The sequence below is a fragment of the Canis aureus genome, chromosome 1 (genome assembly GCF_053574225.1).
Source record: "Canis aureus isolate CA01 chromosome 1, VMU_Caureus_v.1.0, whole genome shotgun sequence".
NCBI classification, from domain to species: domain Eukaryota; kingdom Metazoa; phylum Chordata; class Mammalia; order Carnivora; family Canidae; genus Canis; species Canis aureus.
The window spans coordinates 109,865,782-109,882,251 of record NC_135611.1 but is presented as its reverse complement, the minus strand read 5'-3'; the positions used below and the strand labels follow the sequence as shown (position 1 = coordinate 109,882,251).

Genomic DNA, 16,470 nt, shown 5'->3' with positions numbered 1-16,470 from the left:
AAACCAGCTTGTGGGGCGCCTCTGAGTGGCTCAGTGGGTTAAGCATCTGCCTTCGACCCAGGTCATGATCCCAGGGTCCTGGGATCCAGCCCCACATCGGGCTCCCTGCTCAGTGGAGAGTCAGCTTCTTCCTCTCCCTCTGTACTTGCTTGCTCTCTCTCCCTCAAATAAATAAATAAAAATCTTGAAGGAAGGAAAGAAAAAGAAGAAAGAAAGAAGAAAGAAAGAAGAAAGAAAGAAAGAAAGAAAGAAAGAAAGAAAGAAAGAAAGAAAAGAAAGAAAGAAAGAAAGAAAGAAAGAAAGAAAGAAAGAAAGAAAGAAAGAAAGAAGGAAAGAAAGAAAAGAAAGAAAGAAAGAAAAAAGAAAAAGGGCAGCCCCAGTGGCGCAGCGGTTTAGCACCTCCTTCAGCCCAGGGCGTGATCCTGGAGGCCCTGGATCGAGTCCCACATCAGGCTCCCTGCATGGAGCCTGCTTCTCCCTCTGCCTGTGTCTCTGCCTCTCCCTCCCTCTCTCTCTCTCTCTCTGTCTGTCTCTATGAATAAATAAAATAAAAATTTTAAAAAGAAAGAAAGAAAGAAGGAAAGAAAAGAAAGAAAGGAAGAAAGAGCAAGCTTCCATACTGAATCCTCACTTCCCCTTCATCCAAATCTGCAAAATGGGAATGATAATAGCACCCACCCCAGGCTTGGATGGGGTGGGCTGGAATGCCCAGCCCTGTGCTGCCATAATTTAGCGAGCCCTAAGAGGCAAGATAGACAGACTGACCCACTTGCTGGGATAGCACAAATGGCGGAGGAGAGCGCCCCCTTGGGGGTCCTGCCTGGACAGGCAGGCAGGCTCCCTTTCTCATGCCTCCCACCCAAAAGGTCCCTCTGGGATCCCTCCGCCCACCCATCCTTTTCCACTACCCTTGGGGCTGGGGGAGAGTCCCTCTGGATGGATTCCCACTGAGGCCGGGCCAGGTTTGCTGACAAAGGCCAGACTCCACTTGCCCTGTTTGTTTTTTGTACAGGTCAGCTTATTTTTTATTACTAAATTCAACCAATATGTCACCCTGGCAAGAGTCATAAATGTCAAAAATGTCAAAAAAATTCTAAACACCCTTAAATTTTTTTAGGGTTACATATTTTTTTATTGTGGCAAAATACCCATAACATAAAATTAACCATTTAAACGTGTATAATTCAGAGATATTTAGTATATCCATAATGTGATACAACACTGAGCACTATCGAGTTCCAGAACATTTGTATTACCCCAAAAGGAAACCAGTACCAACTAACTCAATCATCTTGACTATTTTTGACTCTCCCAGACACCCTCTTGTGCTGTAATATGATTTGATCATAGTGGTTGAAAAAACAAGGTAGCAAAATGTCGCTTTTTTTTCTCCAGCCCACCTTCGCCCAGCTAGCCACAGATAACAATAGCAAAGACAGGATGGCAGTAACAGTAACATTTCTTGTGATATTTATTCCAGGCAGGCCCTCTACTCAGCTGCTTATCAGAGGGAATCAGTTAATAACCCCACACAACCCTATAAACTGAATTCTAGATTATGATCGCCACTCTGCACAAAAGGAAGCCAAGGCACAAAGAGCCAAAGCCACTAGCCAAACAAGTGAGCAGGCTTCTGGAGACAGAACGTTCAGCTTCACCTACAGACTGCTGTGTGACTGAGGGCTGGCGATTACCCTCTCTGGACCTTGATTCTAGTTTCTGTGGAAAGTCTCCATACGAGCAGGGCGGAGGACTCACTGATGTTAGCTGCTGTCATCTCTACAGAGGCCTCCCTACCCTGCCTGTTCCAGGGTGTACATTTACCCTTTTAACACTGGATCCCGTGCTTTTAACCCTAGAGCAAGTGTGAAGGGGAACTAGGTGGGGCTGGGGGTGGAGAGGATGGGCTTTCCCGTATCCCCTAAACACCACTTCCTTTCCTGCCAGTCAGCTCACTCTCAGAGCACTGCTAATCCTAGGCCTCTCTGAGGGCAGAGGATGGCACCCAGAGTCCCCAAGGCTGGAAATCACCTCTGCGGAGTCCAGGAGGGTGGGGCAGAGACTGGTCTGTGTCTCCAGCACCTGCAGAGTCAGTGCCTACCAGCTGTTGAATAAATAAATGAAATTTTTGTGAGGGCTCGGACAACATAGGTGGTTGAGGTCAGGCTTTGTAACCAAGCGACAGCTACTCATCCAGGGACAGGCTCAGGACTTAGGGCTGTGTTCCCAGGTGGTCCCTGGGATCCGTAACTTCCATGCCTTTGGGAGGCCTGGACGCGGCCACTCCATCTCCCCCCACACCTGGGTCCCCACGGTCCACATCTTGCCGCCCACCGAGCTATGCAGATTCCCCGGCACATGTCCAGCAGTGCCACCTACAACGTAGCAGTCTCTCCTTCATCTGCCCTCCCCCTGGGGGGCCAGGGCTTCCAAGTCTGATGGGAAATCAGAAGTGAAGGGAGTCAGGGAGCTTGTCCAAGAATCTCTGGCTCCCAGGAGGCCACTTTCGGAGTGGCCTGGGAGAGGTCAGGGCTGTCCCCTGGGGGCTTGGGGTAGGCAGCCAGGCACCCTGAATGAGTGCGGGTCAGAGCCAGAACCCGGACTAGAGCAGACCTGAGTGCACAGAAGCTTCTGGGAACTTTTCTGCCTTCTAAATATTTAGACAGTGAGATGGATGGGCAAGCGAGGGCCAGACTGGGCCGGCCGGGGCCCTGGTTATTTTGAGAGAACCGTTCTTTTTGGGATCCAGGATAAACGTTCCCTCTGTCCCGCCCTCTTCTCCCAGAGCCTGTCCTGAAAGAGGAGAAATAAGGAAATAGCAGCTGATCGCCCCCTGGCCCCTCATTCAGGGGGTAAAGATCCTGGCAGGCAAGGACTCCGGGACTCATCTCCGTTCGTCCTCCACCAGCCATGCCCCTGAGCATCTGGCTCCTGCACCCAGAAGACAGGACAGGAGATGATGGGCAGCCGATGTCAGCAGAGGGAGCAGGCTGCTGCAGACCCCACCTTGGATGATGCTCCCACAGTGCTGACCGATCGCTGTGCCTGGGGCAAGGGTGCCCCCTGCCCCTCGCCCCAGACTGACAAAGGTACCCAGCTCCCCTCCGTCCCCCCGAGAGCAGCGGGAGGCCTTGAGTCCTTCCTGCCCGAGGCAAGCCTGGAGAGGGTTGTCTGCGAGTCACCGAGGGTAGGCCTGGGGCCCGGGCAGCAGAGCCAGAGCCGGAGCTTCTGGAAGACAGCCTTGCGGAAGAGGATGAAGACCCAGGGGTCCAGGATGGGGTTGAAGGCGTTGAATCGGAAGGCAAGGAGGTCCCCCATCTCACTGCTGTCCGGGGAGATGGCCTGCGTGAAGCCTCGGATCTGGGGGCAGGGTGGGCATATCCAGGGGTTCCCTTGAGTCCTCTGCCCCCACCCCACATACACCCCAACCCTCGCTCCCCTCCTTGCACTTGACTACTGGCAGGAATGAGGGAGGGTCCCGTTCAAAAGGGGAAGGAAATAAAGATGAGATGAAAAGTAAGAGATGCGTCCGGGGAGCAGAGGGAGAGAAAGCCCCAGGAAACCACCAGCCTGGAGGGATGGAGCAGAGGTCATGTGGGTAAGTCCTGGGGCTACGGCTGGGTGTCTCTCCACATTTCCAGTCTGTGAGTCATCTCTAATGCCCCCCAAAGCTTTGAGGAGCAGCCCTTGCATTTTACAAAAAGAGAAGCTGAGGCCCAAAATACAGGGCGGGGGTTGGGGGTGGGGATGACCAGGTAGGTGCCACAGTACCGGGGACCAGGCGACCAACCCACTCCAGTTCCTGGGAGGCAGGCAGGAGCTCTGCAGGCAAGGGGCAAGGCCAGGCGAGTCCCAGGCAGAGGCGGGGTGGGGCTGGGGTGGGAAGTGATGGGGAAATCAGACTCCAGAGCCAGAGAAGCCTTTGGACCAGACCTGGCTCAGTAAGACCCATCACCCTTCATCTGTGAAAATAGCGACAGGACAGGAACTTCGTTCCATTCCTTGCTGGTGCTTGCAGAATGGGTGCCTAAGGTCATTTAAAGATCACGTGAGAGAGAATTTGTAAAACCGCAGGGCAGAGGGTGGACACACAACAAGCGCTCAATGAATGGTGGATCTTATCATGGTTACAGGGGTAGGGGAAGGCTGGGGCGTGTCGCTGGGGTAGCGAGAGGTAGAAAAGGTGGGGAGACCCAGGGGTCAGGAGGAGTCAAATGGTCCAGAAGCAAATGGGGAGAGACTTGCCCAGAAAGTCGGGGACTGTCTGATGGTGGACAGAGCCTCTGACCTCTTCAGGCCTCGACGTCCCCATCCGGGACATAGGCGCGGCCCCCACCCGCCGCAGCCGCAGGGGACTCACCGTGAGCGGCAGGGAGCACACGGCCATGATGCCCGTCATGAGGGCCAGCAGGATCAGATGGTCCACCTCGTCCTCTCCTGCCCGGGGGCCCGGGACCAGCGAACCCTGGTGGCGCCTCTGCTGGCGGTACATGCGGCAGAGGCTCAGGGTGACGGAGCTGTTGCACAGGACGATGGCGGCCACCAGCAGGGCCACGAGGCTGGCGTAGGCCAGCGAGAAGGCGCAGGCGGCCGGCTCGGCGGCGCGCATGCGGATGAAGCACCAGCTGCCCGGGCAGTACTGCTGGTGCTGGCCCAGGCCCAGCAGGGGCAGCGAGCAGAAGAGGGTGCAGAAGGCGTAGACGGCAGGCAGGGCCAGGCGGGCGCAGCGCGGCCCGTCCAGCTGGGCGTACAGGTAGGGGTGGCTGAGCGCCAGGCAGCGCTCCACGGCCATGGCAAAGAGGATGAGCGTGGAGGCCAGGCCGAAGAAGGTCATGGCGAAGGCGAAGGCGTCGCACAAGGCGGGCCGGCCCCGGGCCAGGCCCAGCAGCGAGCTGTTGCGGGCGTAGGCCACGAACACGGCCGGGCTCAGGAAGCAAGTGCCCAGCAGGTCGGTGACCGCCAGCCCGGTGACCAGCACGGCGAAGGCCGAGGGGCGTGACCGGCGCCGCGCCCCCAGGATGCCCAGTGCCAGCCCGTTGCCCACCACGCCCGCCACGAACATCAGGGTGCTGGTGGCCGGGCCTACCGAGTCCCGCACGTAGGTCAGGTTCCTGCAAGAGTCCGCCATCCGCACCCCCTGCCTCCGGGTGGGGTGCCTGCTGGACTAGAGGGGCCCCGGGGGGGGGGGGGCGAGCGGGGGGTGGGAGCCGGGCTGCCCCTGAGGCCCACTCAGACGCCCACCGCCCTCCCCATGGTCACACCCCCTCCAGTTCTCCGGCCTGCTGTCCGGCTGTCTGTCTCCTCTCTCTCCCTCTCTCCCTCTCTCCTTCGTCCTTCCCTCGCCCTAGTTCCCTAGTTCTGCACTTCTCCCCTCCTTGTCCACCCCGTCTCCCCCTCTGCCTTGCCCTCTCACTCCCCAGCACCCCTCCACCCCCTCCTCACCGCACCTCTGCCTTCTGTCCCGTCCCCTGCTCTGTCCCCTGCTCTCCGCTCTGCTGGCCAAGCTGCTCTCCGCGCTGTGTCAGCCTCTCAGCCTCCTTCCCTCCCCCGCCCTCCCTCCTTCTCATCTAGCCTGCTCGCCCCGGCTTTTTCATTTCCTCCGGCTGCCCCGCCTTCCCTCCCCCTGCCAGCTCCAGAGCTGCCCCCCTCCCCCGGGGCTCCCTCCCCACTTCCCTGGCCTGCTCACTCCCTCCAGCTCCCCAGCCCAGTGCAGCCCAGTCTCGCCTCTGCCTCCCCTCCCTGCTTCCTCTCACAGTCCCATCCCTGAGCCACCTGCCACTTCCCCACATGTAGGTCTCTCCCAGTGGCCCCACATGGGGATCACTGAGTCATCCCGCTCTGGAGCACACCAGGATGAGACCTGAGGGGCACGGCTGACCAGTCCGAGAAGCTGTCTGGGGATGGCCTGTGAGATCTATTCCGGGCTCCAGGCCCCGGGGTTAGGACATTGCCCAGGGATTGAGAAATGACCAGGAAATTCCTCCCGGATGGAGTGTTTTACAAGCACTACTGAGATTTCTGTTCCCCCCAACACAATTCAGTCCTTCCAGAAGGCTGGGGCAGGAGGTGGCCAAGCTAGAGGGAAAAAATGCCTGTCCTTGTGTGCAAGCCCATCCACCCAGTGGGAGCGTTGGGAGGAGAGATTCCAGGGAGGATGGACTTGGTGTCCAAGAGTCTGTTGTGGACAGGCCCCAGGACTTCCAAGAGCATCAAAGGGGACTGCCCTCCCACCCTCCTGCTTCTCACTCCGACAGTCCCAGGCCCCAGGCCAAGCTCTGAAGACCTTGACTTCCAGGAATAATATTTTGGCCACGGACAGCAGTTCAAGACTCTAAGATCGCTGTCACATCCATCTCTCCCACACCTCCCCAGACACACCCCCGGCCACCACCCTGGGGGCCAGTGCGGTCAGCCCACACGTCCCAGCTGCCGGCACAGCGGTCACCAGCCCTGGTTCCCACTGAGTCAGTGGCTTTCCATACAGCCTCCCTTCACCCATAAGGGCCAGATGCCCTCTCAGCCACCTCTTATTTTTGAGGGAGGCAGTTTAAGCAGAGAAATTACAAACTCCGGGGCTCACTCATTTGACTCGAGTCCCCGTGCCCCCCCATCTTTGTGGCACGACAACCTGGGTGAGAATGAGAAGCTAGTGTGCCTCAGTTTCTTCCTCTGTACAATGGGGTACTCCCGGCCTCCTGGGTGAGAATGAGAAGCTAGTGTGCCTCAGTTTCTTCATCTGTACAATGGGGTACTCCCGGCCTCCTGGGCCATCCATGGCCACATGTTGTATCATGTTCCCTGTCCCAAGGGCTGGACAACACTGGGTAGCTGCAGACTTCCCCTCTCTGGACCCATGCCCCTCGGTGACCACAACTCCCTCACCCCTTCCCCCCTCTCCCTATCACCCAAGCTCAGCTGGCATCCCCAGCTTCCGGCCTCAGCTCCAGCCATCCCGGGAGCTTAGAGAGGTGCCTGCAGCCGCGTGGGTCTCAGGCCTCCTGGCTGAGTGGTTCCCCCACCGCCCTGCTCTGCAGTCCCCAGGCTGCAGAGGGAACTCAGGCCAGAGGGAACTCAGGAAGTTATATCATATTAATGAAGGATGATGCCTGGCGGGCTTATGTCCTGTGGCAGCATCAGGGGAGTTGTAGGGTGGGGTGGGTGGGTGGGATAGCTCTGGTTCCTGGAGCCTCCTTCCTCTTGCTAGCCCCCCCACTCAGGCTTCCTGTCCCCACCAGGGACTGACTGTTGAGCATTCAGGAAGTCCACTCTGCTCCCAGGCCCAGTGTGGCCTTAGGCATCCTGCCCCCCTTCCAGGCCTCAGTTTGCCCACCTATGCCACTGGGAGCCGGGAGCCCTTGCAACCCTGGCTTCAGCTGTAGGCTCCGCAGAAGGCACAATAATGGGAGGTCCCTGGGGCTGGGTCAGTGACCCACACCCTTCACCCCACTTTCTGAGAACCCTGTCATCCTGCCCAGCTGTGGCCACACCCACAGCCAGGGCCAGAAAGGGTTCCTCTTCCTTCAGGTGCCTTGGGTTGAGAGGTTGCCCCAGCTGGCCTATGAGGGGGTGGCCTCCAGGGTGGCAGAAGTTGGGAGAGGAATTGTTCCGGGTGGGGGCATCAGTCTTCCTCCTTTCCCACTGCTTGGACAGGACTCAGGTGTCCTCAGAAGGACCAGGGACTGGGGCAGAAGAGGGAGGACAGCTCAGAGATGATAGAAGCAGCCAGCCCATACCTGGGAGGAGAGGGACATGGGCTCCTGGGGGACTGGTGCGCAAGGCGCTGTGCTGACGTATGAACTTCATGTGTGGGTCTCTGTGATATTGTGGGACCTGTGTCACCGAAGAGAGCATTGTTTTTTATTTTTATTTATGTATTTGTTTATTCGAGGCAGGGGAGGCGCAGAGGGAGAGGAACAAGCAGACTCCCTGCTGAGGCTGAGTGAAAACCCGGGATCGTGACCCGAGTGAGCCAAAACCAAGATCAGATGCCCAACAGACTGAGCCACCCAGGCGCCCCAGAAGTAAGCGTGTTACCGTGAGGGGGTGCGTGCGCACTGTGGCAGCAGGTGGGCATTATTTGCTCTCCAGCCTGTTTGTACATCTGTGTCTATTCACGCATCTTGTGTGTCTGTGCATGTCTGTTTATTGTGGGCTCATGTGCTTCTTTATGGCTGTGTCTACCCGTGGGTGTCCACTCGCGGACAGGCTGCCCAGCGCCGTGGGAAGAGAGCGGAACCTCCCCTCCAGCCCCCTGCCAGTCGCTCACCCACTGTGTGACCCTAGAAAATGACTTCTCCTAGCTCAGCCTTGATGTCCTTCATCAAGTGGCTGCCATGCCCGTACTGGGGTGTGGTGTGCGGATCAGACACAGAAGCCCCCCTGCCTGCCCTCCAGGAAGCCCTCAAATACTGTTGGCGTTATTATTCGTTCAACAAACTGTCACCCCCTTACTGTGTGCCGGGGGCGAGGGGCACAGAGGGGCTCGGAGGGCACCATCCGATGGAGACATGTCCCCAAGTGGCATGTCACAGCGATGGGAGAGGAAGGTCAGGGCGGGAGCCTGGGCAGCCAGGTCGTCGGCTGAGTCATCCGCAGCGCTGGGTCTGTCCCACGCCCGCCGGCTGGCCTGCGTCTCCAGCTGCCTGCCCGGGCCTGCATCTGACATCTGACGTGCTGCTGAGCGAAGGCCTCACTTTGCCCGGGTCCCGACCCTCTCCTGACTCCCTGCTGTCCATCCTCCTGACCCTGCCCTGGGAAGAGGCTGGCCCCACCTTGTACACACACACTGGCCCCTCCCCATACACACACACACACACACACACACACACAGGCACACACCCCATCAGCAGCTCATACCCGCTGAGCCTATCTGTCCACCCATGCCCTCCTGCTGCTGCAAGAAGTTGCCGTGTATCCATCCTGACCTGTCCCTCATTGGCAGGTGCCAACGCCTTCAATCAGGGGCCATTTTTGTGGTGCCTACCGCCCTTTCTTGAACCCCAAATGGGCTCTTGCCTACCTCCCTTTCTGCTTCTCTTCCCTGCTCACAAGGGCTTGGCCCTGCCATCCCTCCCCTGCCTTTGGGCCTGTGCTTGTCACCTAGGATACCCTCACTTCTGTCCTTCCAGCCCCCCCAACACCTCCAGCCCCCCACAACACTCATCCATTGGCCCACTCCAACCTCAAGCCCCAGCTGGCCAGGTGATGTCATTTCCCTGTACCTGATTCTTTTTTTTTTTTTTCCTGTACCTGATTCTATGTCTGTAAAATGGGGATAAACAGAGTCCTTTTGGGGGTTATCTGAAAATTAAGCGAGGTGGGGCTTCAGAAAGACTCCAATAAGTGATAGTCATAGCTGTGGCTCGGGGGGGGGGGGGGGGGGCTGCCCCTCCCCCAGGCCCCCTGGGCAGAGCCAAGCACTGCTAGGAGCAGGTGGGGTCCAGAGGGAAGACAGAATGGGAGGGCCAGCTAACGGGCCCTCAGCATTTGGGGATGCTGCGAGGGGACTGCTAGCAGCAAACACTTCCTCAGGCGGTCACCCCTTTGCCTCTTGGCCTGGCTCTGACCCCAGAGCTGACCTCACAGCTGAGGCTGGCCGGAAGGAATAGCAGGTAGCCAGAAGCTGGTGCACTACAGAGTCATACCCACTAACAAGATTATCCAGGTTTGCATGCATGGATGCTGGCCACCCAGGACCTGCCCTGTCTAGCTCATCTAGCACTGCCCTTCCCCACCTCCCTGCCCAACCTCCTCCAGGTGGACCTCCTTCCTGCCCACCCTCCCTTCCCCACACAGGGTCAGCCAGTCCCCTTCCTTCTCCTGACTTCCATCCCCCAAGACCAGGAATGTGAAGGAAGTTGGATCTACACTACACAGCCCAAAGATTTCAGGGCTAAAAGGACATCCCAACAATTGAGGCTCAAGAAATCCTTACACTCTCGAAGTGCAGAGCTCTGGATCCTCACCGGACAAAAAGAACAGGATTCTGGCCCCACAAAGCTGAAAGACTCCAGAATTCCAGCCTTCTGAGGTCCTGCAATTCTAGATTGATGCCTATGCATTTCAGGTTCTAAGATGCAAGGATGCTGGGTCTGAGAATTCCAGAATCCTCTGGCAACTTCCCTCCCAGCATCCATCCTCCCCAGCCCCCCCAGCTCATCCTTGGCTCTCTCTGTCCCCAGTCTCCCCCGGGGCTCCCACAGACATGATGCAACTAGGCTGGAGCCGGCTGAGAGGGGTGGGAGGCAGGAGGGAGATGTAATTACAGCTGCTCCTGCCTCAACCCAACAGGAAGCTCAGAGTTGGGGCCCAGGGGACCCTAATCCAATGTGAATAATGGAGCACTCGCCAGAAGCACACATGGCCCAGTGAGCCGGCTCCATCCAGATCCAGGGGTCCAGCCCCTGCTAGCCCCAAGCTGGGGAGCACAGGTTTTAGTTTGGAGGAAAGAGGAATTTGGGGTGAGGAGATGGGAGGGGGGTCTCTAACTTGGTGGCCCTCCAGCCAACCAGGTAAGATGATTGACCAAACCCACAGCTCACCCAGTCTGCATCTCTCTCTCTCTCATTCCCTCTCTCTCTCTCTCTTTTTTTTTTTTTTTTTTAGATTCTATTCATTCATTTATGAGAGACACAGCGAGGCAGAGATGTAGGCAGAGGGAGAAGCAGGCTCCATGCAGGGAGCCCGATGCGGGATTCGATCTCAGGACCCTGGGATCACGACACAAGCCAAAGGCAGACGCTCAACCACATAGCCACCCAGGCGTCCCTGCATCTCATTTTCAACAAACATTCAAGAACATTACACGTTCCACTGTAAGAAGCCCCTGACACAACCTCCATGATAAATAACAACTGGCACCCAGTCTTCTTAGCCAGGAGACAATAGGGCACGGTGGAGACTTTAGTGAGCTAGAAAGCCCAGATCCCATCTCCCAGCCTATGGTCACCCAGAGGGATAGATGGGCTTGAGGTCACCCAAACTTCCAATTTGGGAGAAGCTGCAAATAAAGACTTTTAAATGAAGTACTCCTGTTTTTCCATTTGGGAGCCAAGTCAAGAATATTTTTAAACATTATGTAGGCCAAAAGTAGAGAACCCAAAAAAATAAATAAATAAAAGACAAAATAAAATAAATAGAACTGCAGGCTATAAATGTCCTGCGGGGCACCAATGTGTGAAGTGAGAAACATAGGGCAGGAGCCAGAGCTGTCACAGTCACCCCTGTGTCCCCAGAACAAAGAAATTACTATTGAAGGAAAGAACGGTGCACATTAATCTGTCTCCTCTCTCTAGCCACATTTCTCTCTCCTCCTGGTCCCCAAATTTTATTACCATTCTGTCCCAGCTCAGATGTACCCTCCTCCAGGAAGCCCTCCCTGACCCCCTAGGCTGAGTCAAGAGCATCCTCTGAACTCCCACACCCCAGCCCAGCCCACTCTGTGTCATCATTATCTGGGGATAGGTCTGTCTCTCCTACTGGATACTGAGCCCCAAGAGGGCAAGGTCAGGGCTGTCTCCGTGACAATTATGTGCCCAGCTTCACTCAGCAGGGGGCTGGTCAAGAGCAACCAGAACAACAGAGATCAGTGCTAAGGACAGAGGTAAGCAAGCCTGTGGCAGGGCGTGGAGTCATTCAGGGGGTGAGAAAGGCGGGATGAGCACAGAGGCTCCTAAAAATCGACAACCCAAGGGAGGAGAGAGGCTAGTTCAGGGGTTTCGGGGTTCCAGTGCTGGATGCCAGTCTTCACCCCATTCCCTCCTAGCTGTGTGGCTTGGAGTAAGGGAACTCCTTTGGCTGTTTCCTCATTTGCAAAATGGATACTATACTAGCAGCCCAGCTGCGGAGCTACTGGAATAATTAAACAAATTCAAGATCGTGGAGGGCTCAGTGGAGGTCGGAGCCCAGAGGGCTCATTTCCCCTCCCTCGCCCCCTCCGCATCCACACCGCACACCCTACACACTCCTGCACACCCTCACCTCCCAGCACGCTCCACACACACACACACACACACACACACACTCAGAAGGGATGAGAAAGGACACAGGTTCCCCCACGATGCCCCAAGCTCCGGGCGTGCCTCAGTTTCCCAGAAAGCACAGGCACTACCACAGTCACCACGTTTATTGGATTCATACTTTGGCCCCGGGAGGGTAAGCTGTCGGGAAGACTCAGAGCAGGACGCAAAAGAGGCGCTTGTCGCGGAAGGGGTTCTCTGCGGCCGGCACCGGCGTCACCAGCGGGTCGTCTTTGGCGTGCGTCTCGCAGAAGGCCAGGAGCTCGGCCGCCGCCTGCGACACCTGCGGGCGCCCGCGCGGAGTCCGTCCTCGCCCGAGGCCCCGCCCCGACCACGCCCCCACCGAGCCCCGCCCCCGGGTCCACCCCAGCTGGGAAAGGAATCATCCCGCGGGCCCCACCCCCAGCAGCGCGGGGTGCGGTCCCCCGCCCCGGAGCCCCCGCCTTCCACCCCAGCGCGTCCCCGCACCTTCATGCGGTCGAGGTTCACCTCCAGCTTCAGCTGTTCCACCGTCTTGCGGGCCTCCGCGATCTTGGCCATGTTGTTGGACATGGCTAAGGGTGGGAAGAGCCTAGAGGCCGGCGGGAGTGGGGGGCTGAGAGCGTTAGGCTCGGGCAAGCCTGGGGCCCCAGGTGAGGGGGGCTGCGGTAGTGGGGCCCGCGACGGGGTTGGGGATGCCAGAGCGTACGGAGGGGGTGCCCAGAGGTGGAGGGAGGGACAGGAAAACAGGGGGGGGGAGGAGGAATGAAGAGACACGCACAGACGGGGGTGGGGGGGCAGAGGCAGGCCAAAGCAGGACGTGTGGGAGGAGAGGGGTAAGAGCGGAGGGTGGAGGGTGCCTAGGATGGGGTACCCAGGGCCAGGTGCAGGGAGGGACAGGAGGGGCCAGGGGAGGCAGGAGGGAAGCACGGATGCGAGGCCGCCCCGCAGGTGGAGGGAGGGACCCAACGAGGCCACAGGTGCTGGATCAGGATCCAGGTGTCCTGGGCCCCCCGGGGACCGAGCAGGAGCCAGGAGGGGGGCCTCCCCAGGCCAATTAGCGGTGGCTCCGAGGAGAACAAGGAATTAAGATCGCGGCGGGAAAGGCGCAGAGGGGGCCTCATTAGGGCCTTGGCAGCAGCTGCCCCCTCCGGCCCCCTCGGGGCGCTCCCCCACCCCAGCCCTGGCCACCTCAAAGGCTCCTCTGCTCATTAGCAGCCGGAGAGAGGGCTGGGGGGTGGGGGGCGGGTAACCCAGCCAGGACCGGGGACACCGGCAGGGAGGATGGAGGGATGAAGCAATGGAAGGAGTAGAGGGAGGGGAGGACAAATTGAGGCATAAAGAAAGGGATGGAGTGATCCAGGGGGACGGAGGCACAGAGGGGACGGTGGGGGGACAGAGAAGGGGAGGTGGGGGGTCCGGGAGGGATGGAGTGAGGGGGTGGGAAAGGAGAGAGGGACGATCGGAGCGGCAGAGAGAGGCACCGCGGGGATAGGGGACAGAGGAGAGGAGGGCTGGGGGGACAGGGAGAGGGAGGTGGAGGGGCGGGGGCAGAGACTGGCTGATGGAGACGCGAAGTAGAAAGTCATTCATTCGCTCACTCATTCATTCATTCCCAGGCGGACAGACCATGGCTGCAATCTGGGGCAGAGGGATTAACTGCGCGGTGGGGAGACCCGAGCCTCCTACCTGTTGCAGCTCCGGCCGGGCTGGCGGGCAGGTGGCGGCTGGGAGACCGCGTCTGGGTGTCCCCCGCTCCCAGGCCCGCCCCGCCCCCTCCCCCGGGGCGCAGCCCCTGAGGCCCGCCTCCTCCCGCTGCCACCGCGCCGGCCCGCACCCTGGCCCCCTCCCGATGTCCTTCCCCTTTGTCTTTCTGTGTCTCTGTCTCTCCCTTTCTCTCTTTGTCTCTGTCCCTCCGGAACACGCACGCACACTCACTCACAGGTGTGCCCCACACCCCACACTTACGCCAGGTCACACACACCCCTCCTGTGAGGCCCGTGCAGCTTGTCCCCCCATCACACGTGCTCTCCCACCCTGTCACAGCTGCCCCCCGGGGTCACCCCACCACAGACGGCCCCCCTCACATGCAGGTGCCCGCCACCTCACTGTCTCACAACACCCTGGTGTTCCCCACAGAGTGTCCTACAGTGCCACAGTCACGCGGCCCCTCAAAATGTCACGCAATGTCTCACAATGTGTCAGATGTCACGTCATCCCCAGTGCCACCTGGCACAAGCACAGATACACTATCTTAGAGTATCAAAGGTGCAAACGGAGGTTCGCCCCGTGTCACACACAGTCTCTCAATGTGTGTCCATCACACACATTCACTGTGTCAGGGTCTCATACTGGGACATGGAATTACTCACACGACATCTTTGTTGAGCACTGTCACTCAACAGCACATGGTGTTACACGGTGACACGCAGTCCCACTTCCAGGGATCCCCACATACACACTCATGCTCACTTTTGCACAGTCTACTGGTGTCACACACAATCTTACACCATCCCTCACAGAGTGTCCCCCCCACACACACCCCATCATGCAAACGAGCTCCTGCTGAGCCCCTCACAGTCCCCATTACCCTCAGCTGTCACCGCCCTCACCCAGCAGTCTAGTGTATTGCACACTTACACGGGCACAAGGTCTCTCACTCATGTTCTCATCTGCTTGTGCCCTGCACAGTCACACAACCCCTGGAGGGCTGTCACAACGCTGTGAGTGTCTCACTATCCCACATGATCTGTGTCACACAGAGTCACATGGCTTCTCACAGTTCACCAGTGCGGTTGACATATGCTGTCACACTCACACGGTCCCTCTGTCACACCTATTCCCCCTGGGGCCTGTCACACCGACTTCCCACGCCCCTTCTGGGTGTGTCATACTCATTCTGTCTCACCCTCTGTCACACACGTTTGCCCGCATGACACACACAGGCCCTCATGTCTCCCCACGTTGCACACTGTGCCACACAATCTCTCGTTCCTTCATAGTCTCAATGTCACCACCAGCCCCACGAATAGTGTCTCAGGCAGAGCCAGCCTCTCAGGGTCCCACGCAGTCACCTGCATGTGATCTTTCCCATCTCACAGGCACAGCCGCACACAACCTTTCGGCGTAACACGTGGTTTCACAGTCACACCCTGTGTCTGGTGGTCACAAAATCTCCCCAGGTCACACAGCCACACAACAACCTCTAGCGTCACGCACAATCCCAAGGTAGTACACGCTCATACTATCTCTCGGCGTCTCACGCCATTCCCCGGTGTCACCCAGGGACACTCAGTGTCTCTCCTTGCCCTCGCACACCCCTGTGGGCGCCCACACTCAACCCTCCGGGCCTTCTTGCGACAGCCCCCGGATGACCACACGGGGGCGCTCGCGGCCCGCCGCGCCAGAGCCGTAGGCGGAGGGATATTAGGGCGGGCGGGAGAAGCACCCCCGGGAGGGAGACCCGGACGCTGCAGGGCGCAGGGGCTGGAGGCCAGCGCGAGAGACTGAAGCTGGGCTGGGACAAGAGAAATTCAGAGAGAGGTGGGGAGAGGCAGAGAGAGTGGCAGAGAGAGACGCAGAGACAGAAATGTGGAGAGATTGAGACCTAGGGACTAGGTGAGAAAGAGACAGGGGGTTGCAGAGACAGAGACGTGCCGGGTATAGGAGAGACACACAGGAACGTAGAGAGCCAGAGACAGCCAGAGACACAGAGGCGGACAGTCCGGCTCGCACACCGAGCAGCCCACAGGGGCTGGTGGCGGAGGCGGGGCCTCGGGGAGGGGGCGGGGCCTCGGGGCGGGGGCGGGGCGGCCGGGGCGGGGCCTCGGGGGGCCGGGGCCGGGGCTGGGGGCCGGGTTCCGAAGGGGCGCGTCCCGGGCGTACCATTGGGGGCGTGGGCCGGAGGAGGCGTGCCCCGAGGGGCGGGGTTGGGGAGAGCCGGAGGTGCTGCAAGGAGCGTCTCCACGCAGTCAGCGGGTCCCAATTCGCTTTTTATCGCCTAGACGGGGAAGCGAGAGGGGCGGGGAGGGGACAGCGGGCCGGGTGCCTGGTGGCGATTCCATCTGAGAGTATCGGACCCTGACTCCCCCGCCGCCAACCCCGCAGGAGACACGGGGCCAGGTGGGGGAAGGGAACCGGGCTCACATCTGGAAAGCATCAGGCGCGCCGGACGTGCCAGGGCCCCGGGCCCGGCTGCGGAAGGGGGGGAGGGGAGCTGGGGCGCCCTCGTCCCCCCCCTTAGCGGGGTCTGCCGGCGCCGGGGAGGGGCCTGGGCTTGCGCCGAGCCTCTGCGCCTCCCGCAGCTGGTTTCCATCAGCAGTTTTTTGGCCCGGGCCGCCCCCAAGGAGGAAACCCAGCTTAGAGTGGGGGAAGACAGGGTGACGACCCAGGCTCCTATTCCCCTCCCAGACGGCAGCCAGACGCTGGGGGACGGGGGAGACGGACCGACGGACGCTGCTTGAAGCGTACACAA

At 59.1% G+C, this 16,470-nt stretch overlaps 2 protein-coding genes and 1 long non-coding RNA gene across 3 annotated transcripts; 1 reads left to right on the top strand and 2 right to left on the bottom strand.

Annotated features, from left to right (window-relative positions):
- Positions 1–1,108: 1,108 nt before the first annotated feature.
- Positions 1,109–5,404, bottom strand: PTGIR (prostaglandin I2 receptor). Its single transcript, XM_077847733.1, has 2 exons — positions 4,361–5,404; positions 1,109–3,360 (listed from the first exon to the last, which is right to left on the bottom strand). Exons 1-2 carry the CDS (start codon positions 5,126–5,128, stop codon positions 2,974–2,976), a joined length of 1,155 nt encoding a protein of 384 aa, XP_077703859.1. The 5' UTR covers positions 5,129–5,404; the 3' UTR covers positions 1,109–2,973.
- A 2,220-nt stretch (positions 5,405–7,624) lies between these two features.
- Positions 7,625–11,048, top strand: LOC144292510 (uncharacterized). Its single transcript, XR_013359897.1, has 3 exons — positions 7,625–8,021; positions 9,796–10,367; positions 10,606–11,048. It is a non-coding gene; the product is annotated as an uncharacterized LOC144292510 (long non-coding RNA).
- Positions 11,049–12,109: 1,061 nt separating this feature from the next.
- Positions 12,110–13,769, bottom strand: GNG8 (G protein subunit gamma 8). Its single transcript, XM_077862818.1, has 3 exons — positions 13,686–13,769; positions 12,486–12,588; positions 12,110–12,300 (listed from the first exon to the last, which is right to left on the bottom strand). The coding sequence occupies exons 2-3, from the start codon at positions 12,567–12,569 to the stop codon at positions 12,172–12,174; spliced, it is 213 nt and encodes a 70-aa protein (XP_077718944.1). The 5' UTR covers positions 12,570–12,588; positions 13,686–13,769; the 3' UTR covers positions 12,110–12,171.
- Between the last annotated feature and the right edge of the window lie 2,701 nt (positions 13,770–16,470).

Bases quoted from the DNA above. Each gene is read 5' to 3' on its own strand.
- PTGIR (XM_077847733.1), bottom strand. From the start codon at position 5,128: ATGGCGGACTCTTGCAGGAACCTGACCTACGTGCGGGACTCGGTAGGC. The intron at 3,361-4,360 runs GTGAGTCCCCTG...CCCTGCCCCCAG, and splicing joins TGTGCTCCCTGCCGCTCACG to ATCCGAGGCTTCACGCAGGC.
- GNG8 (XM_077862818.1), bottom strand. From the start codon at position 12,569: ATGTCCAACAACATGGCCAAGATCGCGGAGGCCCGCAAGACGGTGGAA. The intron at 12,301-12,485 runs GTGCGGGGACGC...GGGCGCCCGCAG, and splicing joins TGAACCTCGACCGCATGAAG to GTGTCGCAGGCGGCGGCCGA.